This window comes from Hydra vulgaris, chromosome 03 (assembly GCF_038396675.1).
Source record: "Hydra vulgaris chromosome 03, alternate assembly HydraT2T_AEP".
Taxonomy (NCBI): Eukaryota; Metazoa; Cnidaria; class Hydrozoa; order Anthoathecata; family Hydridae; genus Hydra; species Hydra vulgaris.
In genome coordinates this window covers 7297355-7311275 of record NC_088922.1, presented here as the reverse complement: position 1 = coordinate 7311275, position 13921 = coordinate 7297355, and the positions used below count along the sequence as shown (strand labels likewise).

Sequence of the window (13921 nt, the reverse complement as noted above, 5' to 3'; positions counted from 1 at the left end):
AAAAGAAGCAAATGTGAAAATAGTGTTAAAAATTTCCAAGATTTATGGATTAATGCTACAAAAAGAGTGGCACAAAGTAAAATTGTGGAGATAATGAAGGGTATTTAAAAAAAATTAAATTACTTGCACATCCCAAAGTTAAGGCTATATTTATTTTATTGAAATAAAAATTAATTAAATTTTTTATAATATTAGGGACCTATATAATGTTTTATTCAAAAATTACTATATATTTTTTATTCAAAAATTTCTTAAATCTAGCATTTTTTTAATTATATACAACATATTCAGGGGGTGCCAGCAGTCATTTTCAGAAAAAGTTGTTTTTAGAACCACCTTAATATATATATATATATATATATATATATATATATATATATATATATATATATATATATATATATATATATATATGTATATATATATATATATATATATATATATATATATATATATATATATATATATATATATATATATATATATATATATATATATATATATATATATATATATATATATATATATATATATATACAGTATGTGCCAAAATTGTCACCATGTTTGAACAAAGAAATATTTTATATTTTTTTTAATAGAAAAGCTGTGAAGAAAAATGAAATTTTAGTTTTATTAATTAAATTTAAAACTTAGCTAACTGAAAATATTGCTTTTTATTAAATTTAGAGGATATTGCATTTTTTTTTAAATTTTTTTGTGAAGAGCTAATGGTGACAATTTTGTCGCAAATGAAAGCAAATAACATGTGGTAGTAAATTAATATCGAGTGTATCCTCCCTTAGATTTAATTACATGATATTTAATTGTTAAAAATCAGTGAAAAGTTGATAACTCAATCATTTTAGTAAGGCTATTAATTTTATTTTTAACAAGGCTATTAATTTATGTCGTATGCCTATTTAACTGTGGACAAATATGTTAATTGCTTTCATTCGCGACAAAATTGTCACCATAAGCTTTTCAAATAAAAATTAAAAAAAAATTCAATATCTTCTAAACTTAACAAAAAGCAATATTTTTAGTTAGCTAAGTCTTAACTTTAATTGATAAAACTAAAATTTCATTTTTCTTCACAGCTTTTCTATTAAAATATATACAAATATTTTTTGTTCAAACATGGTGACAATTTTGGCACATACTGTATATATATGTGTATATATATACATATATATATATATATATATATATATATATATATATATATATATATATATATATATATATATATTCATATAATATTGTTCACTGACATTTAGAATTACATATATTGACATAACATGTAGGTGTAAAAAAATCTATATAAAATGACATGCAGATACGCATGTAAATAGTATATATAAAAATAGAATGGCAACCACTGGATGACAATCATACCCATGAAATCAACATAGTAATCTTAATCATAATTAACGCATTTAAACTAAGTTAAATAGCACTACCAAACAAATATATTTTTTAGTATGTGTAGATCCTCTAATGGCCAATAAAATTACACTAATTAAGTTTGGCATAGACACTACTAATTTGTAGCAATAGTAAAGTGTAATTGCTCTACACAAACCAGCTTCAATTTTTAAAATAAATTAGCTACAGGTTTTGGATACATGTCACTTACCTTGAAATTAATCACCCCCTAACAGTGTTCACTTTCATTAAAATCCAGGGAAAACCCAGGATATGGATCCAAAAACAAAATATTACTGGTCATCAGCTAGTTTCAGACACTTGAAGGTGTGACAGGATGCTAAATCCTACTGAAACACTGAGTAATATCATAACTGCATGGTGATGGCCCCTCCTTTAATATGAGTAGACAAACAGCTATATTAATTATTGTTTCAGCTTGCATTTTCAAAAGATCACATTGTCTGCAACCAATGATTAGTCCCCATTACATCATTAACTTTAGGTGTGGTGGCATTTTAGTAGTATTAACTATTACACTCTCCACTTGGACTACACACCTTTATTTAGCAATTGCAATCCTCAGAATTAGGAAAAATGAAATCGGCAATAATTTGCTGACCTCATTTTTTAAGAGGTCGGCCAAAAAAATTTGATTCAAAAGCCTTAATCATAAAAGATAGAAACGAGGTGGCAATTTTTTGCCAACCTCAAACAATTTTAGGTCGGCAGTTAGGTCGGCATTGCCGAATGCCGACCCTAATTCCGAGGGTTGCAACTGTAAAGTTGTTTGACAGCACCTTCATCAGAAAATGTAAACTTATGTCAATCTTTTATTGTACATATTTTGTAGGGTTTGTTAAACTCACATTTTTCCCATAGAGAACTGGCTTTAAAACTGGCCTATACAACTTCGACTCTTAAAACCAATATCAAGGCAAATATTTTGTAGGCTAGAATAAACGCTAAACACAATATTGCTGAAAATTTGCAATATAAGATGTTTGCCTTTAAAAATAAAATATTTTTTACAACCTATGCCTTATACAATTATATTTGATCAGCTGACTATTTTCTGATTGGTCAACACATTACCAGAAACCACATCACACATGTTTGTGTTAGTGGCATGATACATTGTGCTTTTGATAACGAGTTGTTTTGTCATATGATTCCAATCCAGTGGCTGTCACTGTATATCGGGAATGACAAGGTTCTTTTTGTAATGGAGGCAACATGGATAAAAAAAGGAAAACTCTTATAAAAATCCTTAATTTATTTGTTGCTAAAGCAGTTTTTGGAGTTTGTAAACCTAGGATAGTAATCTTTCTTCCAACTTTGAAAAAATAAACTTTCAAAGTTGATTTTTGTATAACTATATATAAATAAATATATGCAAAAATAAAACAACAAAAAACATGCACTAAAAGGAAAAAGTTTTGTTTCACAAACATTTTTTGCATGCAATTTTATTTCATGTTATCTTTTAAACTTATTTTTATTTGAATTAACTTATACACCTTGTATTATTTAATTAAACATTTCTTGCTAAAGAATGTTTGTAAAATGTACAAAGTATTATGCATAATTTCTACTTACCTAGAAAGATTTTGCAACTGTTCTTGAACTAAAGTATCCTCTTTTTCATTAGAAATGCTAAAAGAAAATAATTTTGCTGCATTTTTTTATTTTATCTCAAATTTAAATTACACATTGTGAGCAACAAAATTAAAAAAGCATTTGCAACATTTATGCAATCATTTCACAAATAAAAAATAACTATGCACTTTCCATATATATTTTTAAATATATATGGAGAGTCCATAGTTATTTTTTCCACTATAAATTTCAAAGTAAAAAAACATTCATACAAAGTTGCACAGTATTTAGCTCTCCATTGTTGGTGCTGTAATAAACACTTTATTTTTAACGATACAACAGTGTCATTCATTCGAGGATTAAAAACTGGTACTTTAAAAAAAAAAAAATTTATGCAATAACTTTTAAATGCATGAAATGAGAAATGTTTAACTCATTTAAATTAAAAAAAAAAATCATTAGCATTACCTTCATACTTTTTTTGCGATATTGGACAATTTGCAGACTTTAACAAGGGATCATATATTCTCACTGAACCATCAGTAAGTAAAAGAAGAGGCAAAGTTGATGACAGCCAATCAGCATCTAAAACTGATACTTGGTCTTTAGCTGACTTGGTGAATGCAAGAATGTGTGCCTAAAAAATTTTTAATTTAAAAAATAACATAAAGTTATAAACACTATTTTTAAATTATTTTTTGTACACTATAATATAGTATAAATATTATAAATATAAGTAATATAAGGACTATATGACAGGACGCGCAAACTCGATTTTCTGATTTCACTAGCGAAGGCCATTATTCCTATTAAAATGGAAGCGTTTTGTTGTGAATTGTATAGGGAATTATAATGAACTTAATAAGTGTCATTTTTTAAATTATCTAAAGATGAAGTTGAGAAACAGAAATGGATTAAGGTGCTTCCTCCATGTAAAAATTTAGTTAAAGAGCCATCTAAATTTTTTATATGTGAAAAACATTGACCTGAAAATACAGAAATGATTAAGCTTTTAAACATGGTATCAGCGTTCCATTAAGCAATATATTGAATCCCAAGAATGAATGAATGAAAAAAAAAAAGAAAGAATGGCTTAGTCTTTTACTCATAGTTTTTTGGAGTTTTTTGAAACTTATTTTTATTATTATTTTTTTTATTATTATATATTAATTATATAATTTATTTTATAATTATAGTCTGCATGTTGATGATATTATTGAAAAGATGACAATTATTCTTTCAGAATATGCATTTGAAATCAATGATGCTATCAAGCAAAAGAAACTGAATTTTATTACAAGACAATTTAAACTATTGCATAACAAAAGTTTTTCTATAGCTGATTATTGCTTTGCTATTGAGTTTTTTTATAACACCAACTACGATCAACTTCGTGATTTTTTAGGGCTTCCAAGTAAACGAAAGCTGCAGACTATAATCATCGATCTTGTATTGCAAGAAACATTTAAAAAAGTAAAGAACGATTATCATAAAAATGCTTTTTTGATAGTTTATGAGGTAAAAATCAACAGTTACTTATTTAGGCGGAGTTTTATATGGGATGGCAAAAAATGATCCAGAGTCTAAAGCAACTTCTATGCTATGTGTAATGATGAAATGCTTACATGGTGGACCTAGTTTAATAGTTTCTGTTACACCTGTTCACAAACTAACATCAATGTATCAATTCAGTGTTGTGAAAGAAGCTGTTATAGTTGAAAAAAATGGTGCCATTATTTTAGGATCTGTAACAGATAATCAAAAAATCAATCAGCAATACTGCAAAATTTTAAAAGAATTACTGACTATCAGGCCATTCATCCATTAGATGATCAGCGTGTTTGGTTTCTTTTGTTTGATACAGTTCATCTTCTTAAATGTTTACGTAACAGCTGGATTTCTGAAAACTGTCAAAAGTTATCTCTTGACAATAAAACCATTGGTTCCTTTTCTGATGTCAAACACCTATATCCATATGAAAAAGATAACATTTTGAAATCAGTGCCTATATCCCATGCTGCTATTTATCTTTCTAGACTCAACTCTTGGAATTAGGGTCAGCATTCGGCAATGCCGACATAACTGCCAACCTAAAAGTGTTTGCGGTCGGCAAAAAATTGCTGACCTTGTTTCGATCTTTCATGGTAAGACCTTTGTATCAAATTTTTTTTGCTGACCTGATGCCGACCTCTAAAAGATTGAGGTCGCCAAATTATTGCCGACCTCAATTTTCCTAATTCCGAGGGTTGAAGACTTCAACTACAGAATGTGCAACATGTTTTAAAAATATTTAATTAGAAAGTAGTAGCTGCTTTGAAACTAAAAGGAGCATATGAAACGTCCTCTTTTATTCAGCAGGTTTTAGATTGGTAGAATATTGTTTATGTTTCTGCAAAAGGGCAAAATATTAGACTAAGAGACTACAACTGATCTGTGCAAGATAAAAATTCTAATAATCTGCAATTATTTTTAAAACTATTTAAACCAATGAAATCAGGGCATGGACCCAAACGAATTCAATGTGTTCCAAAAAAACGAATTCCAAAAAAACCCTTGCGCAAACCACTGAAGGATTGATAGCTGTCTGCAAGCATTTGTTTTCAGTCAGTTTTGATTATGTCTTGCTTCATGAGCTACAACGTGACAGAATTGAAGGAGAATTTTCTGTTTACAGACAATCAACAACAGCAAATGCTTCTATGGCAGCTGGGAATGTTTTAAAAATCGTTTAACTCGATTTGCTGCATTGTTTCTAGAATTAGTGAAAGTAGGATAACCCAATAAAAAAGAATATACATGTGAAGGTCTATTCAGTTTTAAAGATGCGACCTCAATTGAAACTTGCATTTATGATGTGAGTCTTTCAGAAACTGAAGAGAGCTCTGCTGCCTATGCGGCAGGGTGGCTGGAGAAAAAATGTGAGAGTGAACTAGTTTATGCTGAGGATGAACCTATACTAACAAATGAAACTAAAGGGTTTATTGAAGAGGATATTTGACAGTTCCTTTTTGAGTATACTTATCAGATAGTTAGAATTGGGTTATGCTTTGTGAAAAAAACTTAACACAGAACATGTTGTAGAAAAAGACTTATAAATATTCTGTCTATAATGGATGTATCCATTATAGACAGAATATTTTATTATGATTTTGATTTATCATCAAAAAATCTTTATAGGCATTAGGCAAATGTTTTTTTTCATGGAATTCAGAACTTGGAAAAAGACCAAGCAAAAAATACATATCTTTACCAGACATCAATTAAAAAGGCACGCCTTGCCGAGTAACATTTATTTATAGATAGACTTTATTAACATGTTGTTTAGCTTATAGAGTTTTATATACTGACTTTTTATATATATACATAAAATAAATTTAAAAAATATTTTACACTATTATCAAATCTTCAAAAGAATATTTGTTTACTTTTTGCAGATTTTCAAAAGTTTTATACCGACTTTTTATTCTTTTTGAAAATGATTTCTCTTTGTTATTAATTTTTACTTGTTATTAAGTTTTTAATAATACTAGCTTAAATTTGCTGTAAAATTATTTTAATAATATTGGTTTTACAAAACATTTTTTGATTAAATTTAATTTTATAAGCGTTTAGTAAGAAGTGAATCCTTCCTTGGTGAAATCAAAAAATCAAGTTTGCGCATCCTGTCATATAGTAGTCCTTGGTAATATATAAATATTATATAAATTGGTAATAATAAATAAATATAATACTGTTTTAATACTATTTTTTGTATATTATTATATAATATAAATAATTTTTGTATTTTACTGCTGATTAGCAGTAAGATACATATTTTTTTTATTTTTTAAAAAATATATAAAGATATTTTTGCAATAACAAAGCCATATAACTGCTTTTTGAAGATTTTTAAAATCTTATATTTGATGTTAATTAAGATGACAATCTGCAAATCTTGCGCATTTAGAAAAAAAAAAAAAAAGAACTGGATTCCTTTTAGCAAATAAAACTAAAAAAAATTTCCAAAAACTTTTATTTTAATCACCTAAAGCCATACATTAGCAACACTCTTTCTCATTAGGCAATATCACTCTTTCTCATTGGGCAATAACAACACAATTTCTGATTAAGCAATAGCACACTCTTTCTCGTTTGCCAATAGCAACACTCTTTCTCATTGTGCAATAACACTATTTCTTATTGGGCAATAGCAACACTCTTTCTCATTTGGCAATAGCAACACTCTTTCTAGTTGTGCAATAACAACACTCTTTCTCATTGTGCAATAACAACACTATTCCTCATTGGGCAATAGCAAAACTCTTTCTCATTGGGCAATAGCAACACTCTTTTTTTGTGTGCAATAGCAACACACTTTCATTCTGTGTTTAAAATTGTAAATAAACAATAACAAAACTTTGGATGAACTGCTGGTTAAATGTGTCAATAAAAAAAAATGCCTTTAAGAGCAATTACAAACTTCATTTATTTAAATAAACTTCAAGAAAGTTTATTTAAACAAATGAATTATTTAAGTTGTTTAAGAATGGTTTTCTAAGATCAAAAAGTCAAACACAAAACTAATAACCGTGTTCTGCAAGATCAAAAGACAAAAGCTGTCTAAAAAGGTTCTTTGCTAAAACTTAACCTCAAAACTTGTTTGGTTCCCATGATTTAAAGACTGTTAAAATAAAACCATGCATTTAAAATAAAAATAAATAAAAACATAAAATATAATCAAACAATATTTTGTCAAAATATACTATAGTGTAGTTGCTTGAGAAACCAATAATAATCTAAAAACACAGATAACACAATTCATAACAAAGAGTTTCCTTCCAAACAAAGTATATTAGTAGTCCTGATTTATAATTAGAAACAGAAAAGACTTTTTTTACAAACTATTTTTTTTAAATTATTTGATTTAGTATTTATTCAAAGCATTCTTTTCACTATTTTTATTCTAATTTAAATAGCAGAAAAAAATCGTGCAGGCTAAATTAAAATTTTTTAAAATCTTGCAGGCTAAATTAAAAATGACCATCACGCATGCACTTTTTTGTGCGATGGCATTAAATTTCAAATGGAGAAGACTGTTTATGTATATATATATATATATATATATATATATATATATATATATATATATATATATGCATATATATATGTATATATATATGCATATATATATATATATATATATATATATATATATATATATATATATATATATATATATATATATATATATATATATACAGTGCTGGCAAAAAGTCTTGCAACAAGGCACAATTTTACACAAATCAATGTTTGCAATGTGTACACAAATGCAAAAAGTCTTGCAACATCATAATTACTTTTCATAATTACTTCCAAAAACAATAATACTTCCAAAAATATTATATTTTCACCAAAAACAAGTTCAATTATTTTTATTACATTGTATAATCATTTTAAACAGATGTACTATTAATATTTGGTAGGATATCCTTTGTTTTTTAACACAGCACTAATTCGTTTGAGCATGGATTTGGCAAGATTTTCACATAGTCCTGATGTAATTTCTGTACACCATACATGACGAATAGCATTTTTTAAACCATCTAATGAACTGCAGTTCTTAGCAGATACACGCTTCTTGATTAACATCCAAAGATTTTTATTTGGGTTGAGATCTGGAGAATTTCCGGATCAATCAAGCAACTGAATGTTTTTTGATCCAAGCCACTGCTTCACAGACTTTGCAGTGTGGCATGGTGCTGAATCATGTTGAAAAATTGTGCACTGATGAATAATCATGAAATTGATTAGAGATTCATCCAAAACGTTGAGGTACTTTTTTGCATTCATAGTTTCTCCTTTGGGCAAAAAGTATAAATCTCCGAGGCCATAAGCAGAAAAACAACCCCACACCATTACAGAAGGTGAATGCTTCACAGTTTTGCATGTGTATTTAGGATTGGTAGGATTAGAACTAGTAGGTCGACGAACAAAAAGCTTAACATCAGAGAACTGACAAAACATGGACTCATCACTGAACATCACCTGTGTCCACTGCTCTTCTGTTCAATCTTGATGCTTCTTGCAAAACTCAATGCGCTTTTTTCTCATCTTTTCAGTTACTAATGGCTTCTTAAATGGCCTTCGTGCAGGTAAGTTTAATTCCACAGAAAGTCTGTGACAGATTGTGCGCTTTGAGATATTAGAAAGTGTTGGTATGCTGTTCTGCAGGTCACAAAAGGTTATTGAAGGATTCATCTTGACGAATGTTACCATCCTGAGGTCAGTACGCTGTAAAGTGACTCTAGGACTTCCAGACCTCTTTTTAGGAGACAGGGGGATAACCTGCTTTACAACACACCAAATTGTATTGCATTCAACCATGTAAATTGTTGCAATGTCTGCCTGAGCATACCACTTTTAGCAAGACGTTGAACGCATCCTTTTTCTTCTGCCAAATCTTAGCAATGATTTTCACTGAATTAACTGTTTAAGCTACAAAATTGTCTTTATAAATATATTTATACCTAAAGATGAAAATATAAGGTAATAACACTGAGCCTACTGGCATGGAAACATTGATTTTTGCAAAATTGTGCCTTGTTGCAAGACTTTTTGCCAGCACTGTGTGTATATATATATATATATATATATATATATATATATATATATATATATTATATATATATATATATATATATATATATATATATATATATATATATATATATATATATACACATATATATATATACATATATTAGTAAAAATAATATATTAGTAAAAATAAATTATATAAATGTTTGCTGAATAAACCTTCAGCAAGCATTTATATAAAGAGAATTATCAGATTTCGCTACCCAATATCCTAATCCATTACATAAACTCTTAAACAATGTGTTTGTATATATATATATATATATATATATATATATATATATATATATATATATATATATATATATATATATATATATATATATATATATATATATATATATATATATATGTATACATATTTGTATATATACACATATATACATACAAACACATTGTTTAAGAGTTTATGTAATGGATTAGGATATTGGGTAGCGAAATCTGATAATTCTCTTTATATAAATGCTTGCTGAAGGTTTATTCAGCAAACATTTATATAATTTATTTTTACTAACAACTGCTTCTAATTTATGAGTACACACTAGAGTTAGAACATTGTTAAAACAAATCATGATAAGATAATATTATAACAATAAATAACAAATTAATTTAAAAAAAATTGGAACATTAAAAATAACATAAATATATAATCATATTTTATATACTGCTTAATATTACTTAACAAAATAAAACCTTTGAAATAACACAACTTGAAAAAAATCTCAAATAAAACTAAAAAAATGAAAATTCTCAACCTCTTTTGCATCCCAAATTTGGACTCCATCATTAAATAAAACTATCAACTTCATGTTTCCTTTACCAGGAGCAAATTTCATTCTTCGAATTGGACCACGGTGTGTTGGATATACCCTACATTATCCAAATTACTGATTACTCTTTGCTTCCATATAAAGACAAACAACAAAAAACAAGTTTTTTTAAACTCAGCATGGAAATTTTTTTTCTTTTGAGAGTACATCACTTAAGTTAACTTTAGTTAGAAAACATAATAAAAAAATACAGTAAGAAATTTTAATTTAGTAACCGTATTATAAACCATTCAAAATGTTTTTATGACTTTTGCAAACAAGCAAATATTTCAAACCATAAATTTGTTAAAAATATTTCCCATAAATCTACAAGCTCAAACAGTAGCGCTAATTGCTATGTCAGAAACTGCCTTTTCTGACATACCAACTAGAAAAACCCAACTTTACTCCTACTTTAACCAACAATATAATGCCAAATTTAGTCTCAACAACCCAGATATAATAATGTTAACTGAAATATAGTTCAATAATTATTTTAACAAGTTATGATAAAGGAGTTTGGATCTACATTACAGTCTTATGCATTTTACAAGAGTGTTTGGTACAAAAATTTAGCTTTTTAATACTTCCATCCTCCTTTGGCTAAAATCTCAAAAAAAAAGCTCATTCTATGTAAAACATAGAATGACCTTTTCTTTGTTTTCATGACACAAGTGAATTTTTACCCACAGCTAATAATTATGAATGAAATCTTTTTTTTCTATTTTTCAACATAATGTTGCATGCAATAGAAAGATTTAAAAAAAAAAATCCTTTCATAATCTATTCTGTTTTTAATTAAAAAATTATCAGAAACCTTAGCTGGCCCGTAGTTTAGGAAGAAAAGAGTTCCAAGCAACAAAGAAAATTACATTCAAGATCCATATATAAAAATTACATTCAAGATCCATAGAGAACAAGTTTAATTATTGTTTTTTTAAAATTTCATTAATTTTATTATAATATTTTTTACTAATGTCATTAGGGTCGTGAATATTTTACTTATCATCACATTTTATAAATTATTTTATAAAAAATAATATTTTTACATTTTATTCAGCTTATAAATTATAATATAGTTTAATTAGCAATGATTTTACCTCTTGATATTTTCTATTTATGATTTAAATAATGAATATAAAATATTAATGGCTGTTTTGTCCAATTCCTCAGCAAATTACAAACTCTCAACACTTTCCAAACAATTTAATTAAAATAAATTGTTATTAAAAATTTTTTTTTATCATTACAATAAGCCAATAAAATAAAATGTTTTATTTAGAATTAAAAATACTGAAATTTGAACTAAATCATATATAGAAAAAGAGAACATTTATAGAACAAGATTAACAATAAAAGATTTCTATTATGGAAACCTCATAAATTGAACAAATCTCACTTTGAAACTTTTGCTTTAATATCCCACAAATTAATATTTCCCTCAACATCACCAAGCGCTAACATTCCACTCTTCCAAACTAAGGAAGAAATAGCACTCATTCCTGCCTGAAAGTAATTTAAAATTTTTTTAGAATCAATATACTTTTAAACAAAAAAGTTTAAAGAAAAAAACATAAGTATTAAATAGTAAAGCATTAAAAGGTGCAAAAACTTCATTTTGTGAAAAGCAAACCTCTGGTGGAACTTTTGATCCATCTTTAAGAGATGTACCTTCAATCACATAATGATAAATGGTGCCTTCACTATCACAAAACACCAAATGTTCTTTCTGATGAATCTGAGAAACAAATATTTAAAAAAATCTATTTATAAATAAGAAAAACAACAAAGAAAATATAAAAACAAATAATAACTTTATTCAATGAAATTAAACAGAAGTTTAAAAAAACCTTTTGGGATTTCGATGAATCTTGTACTTCTAAAACACTGGAAGTCGATTCTTGAAGTTTTGACAAACTTATTTGACTTTCTGTGTTGTCTTCTTTACTAGAATGATTTGCTTTTAAACCATTTTCTATATTTTTTGATACATTTTTTCCAAATCTATTATTAGATGGTGACCACTCCTAAATTCATGTATAAACTTTTAACAATTTATTGTTAAAAATACTTAATAGTATTGGATAGCTCCTAAAACCCTATGCTTTTCCCAATAAATAAAATTTTTGAAGCTCTAAGATACCAGTATTCAGGTAAAAATTATATTTAGCTTTAAACTTGAGAGTTTATTTTGGGACTTTCTATACCTGATCATACCTAAATGAGAACTAATATCTTGTACTTTTTAATTTTTGAAAATTTTAGGTTATAAATTAAATTGTTGTTTACTTTATAAAAGGTTCACACTAAAGATAACTTTAAGAAGTCCATAGTGGTTTAAGTCTCATGCTCCCAAACACAAGATTCAAGTCCATAGGGGAATATGCCACCCTTGTTATGCTTATCTCATACTCTACTACCTGCCATCTTATGTTCATCTTGAATTTTTTTAAGTGGCCTATTTATAAAAAAGATGGCAGCACAATTACAAAGAAAACATATCTCTTTGGAATTAATAGATAGTACAAATATAATATTACGAGTAAAAATAAAAAATTATTCACAGAAAAGATATATATGTATTTAAATACATATATGTCTTTGTGTGTGTGTGTGTGTGTGTATATATATATATATATATATATATATATATATATATATATATATATATATATATATATATATATATATATATATAGTGAAAACAACCAAAAATTTGAACATTAGTATTAATGACTTTTTATTTTTTTACATGAAAAACTTGTTAAATTTTTTTTTTACAAATAAACAGGAATTAGTTTTCTTGCATGTATATATATAAATATGCATACACATATATATATAAATATGTATATATATATGTATATATAAATATGTATACACATATATATATAAATATGTATATATATATGTATATATAAATATGTATACACATATATATATATACAAATATGTATATATATATATATATATATATATATATATATATATGTATATATAAATATGTATACACATATATATACAAATATGTATATATATATATATATATATATATATATATATATATATATATATATATATATATATATATATATATATATATATATATATATATATACAGTCACGATCAAAAGTTTGGAACATTGTATACAAAAACATATTTTTAGTTGAATTAATTTATTTGTTTTATCTAAATATGTTAGTAATCATGATAATTGACTTAAAAAAAACTTTAAAACATTTGTAAATGTTTGCTTATCAATTTAATACTTGGTATGGTGCCTTAAGGTATAGTACATGGTATGATGTCCTTTTAAACAATTAGCTAAATAGTTAGGAATAGAATGAACAAGCTTACTTAGATTTAACTTAAGTTTCCAACCCAGTTAGAAAGGCTTTAAAAAGCATTGTAAAATGCTCTGTATTGTCAGGGATAGTGCAAAACTGCGTTC

General features: G+C 26.3%; 1 protein-coding gene across 1 annotated transcript in view; it reads right to left on the bottom strand.

Moving 5' to 3' along the window:
- Positions 1 to 13921, bottom strand: part of LOC100198607 (WD repeat-containing protein 11) — a 70016-nt gene that overhangs the window by 30809 nt on the left and 25286 nt on the right. Inside the window, exons 11-17 of the mRNA XM_065792215.1 lie at positions 12320 to 12496; positions 12103 to 12207; positions 11869 to 11975; positions 10416 to 10530; positions 3493 to 3661; positions 3297 to 3396; positions 3025 to 3081 (exon numbers count right to left, since the gene is read on the bottom strand). Coding sequence (XP_065648287.1) covers positions 3025 to 3081; positions 3297 to 3396; positions 3493 to 3661; positions 10416 to 10530; positions 11869 to 11975; positions 12103 to 12207; positions 12320 to 12496 — 830 coding nt within the window. The remainder of the gene's footprint in view (positions 1 to 3024; positions 3082 to 3296; positions 3397 to 3492; positions 3662 to 10415; positions 10531 to 11868; positions 11976 to 12102; positions 12208 to 12319; positions 12497 to 13921) is intronic.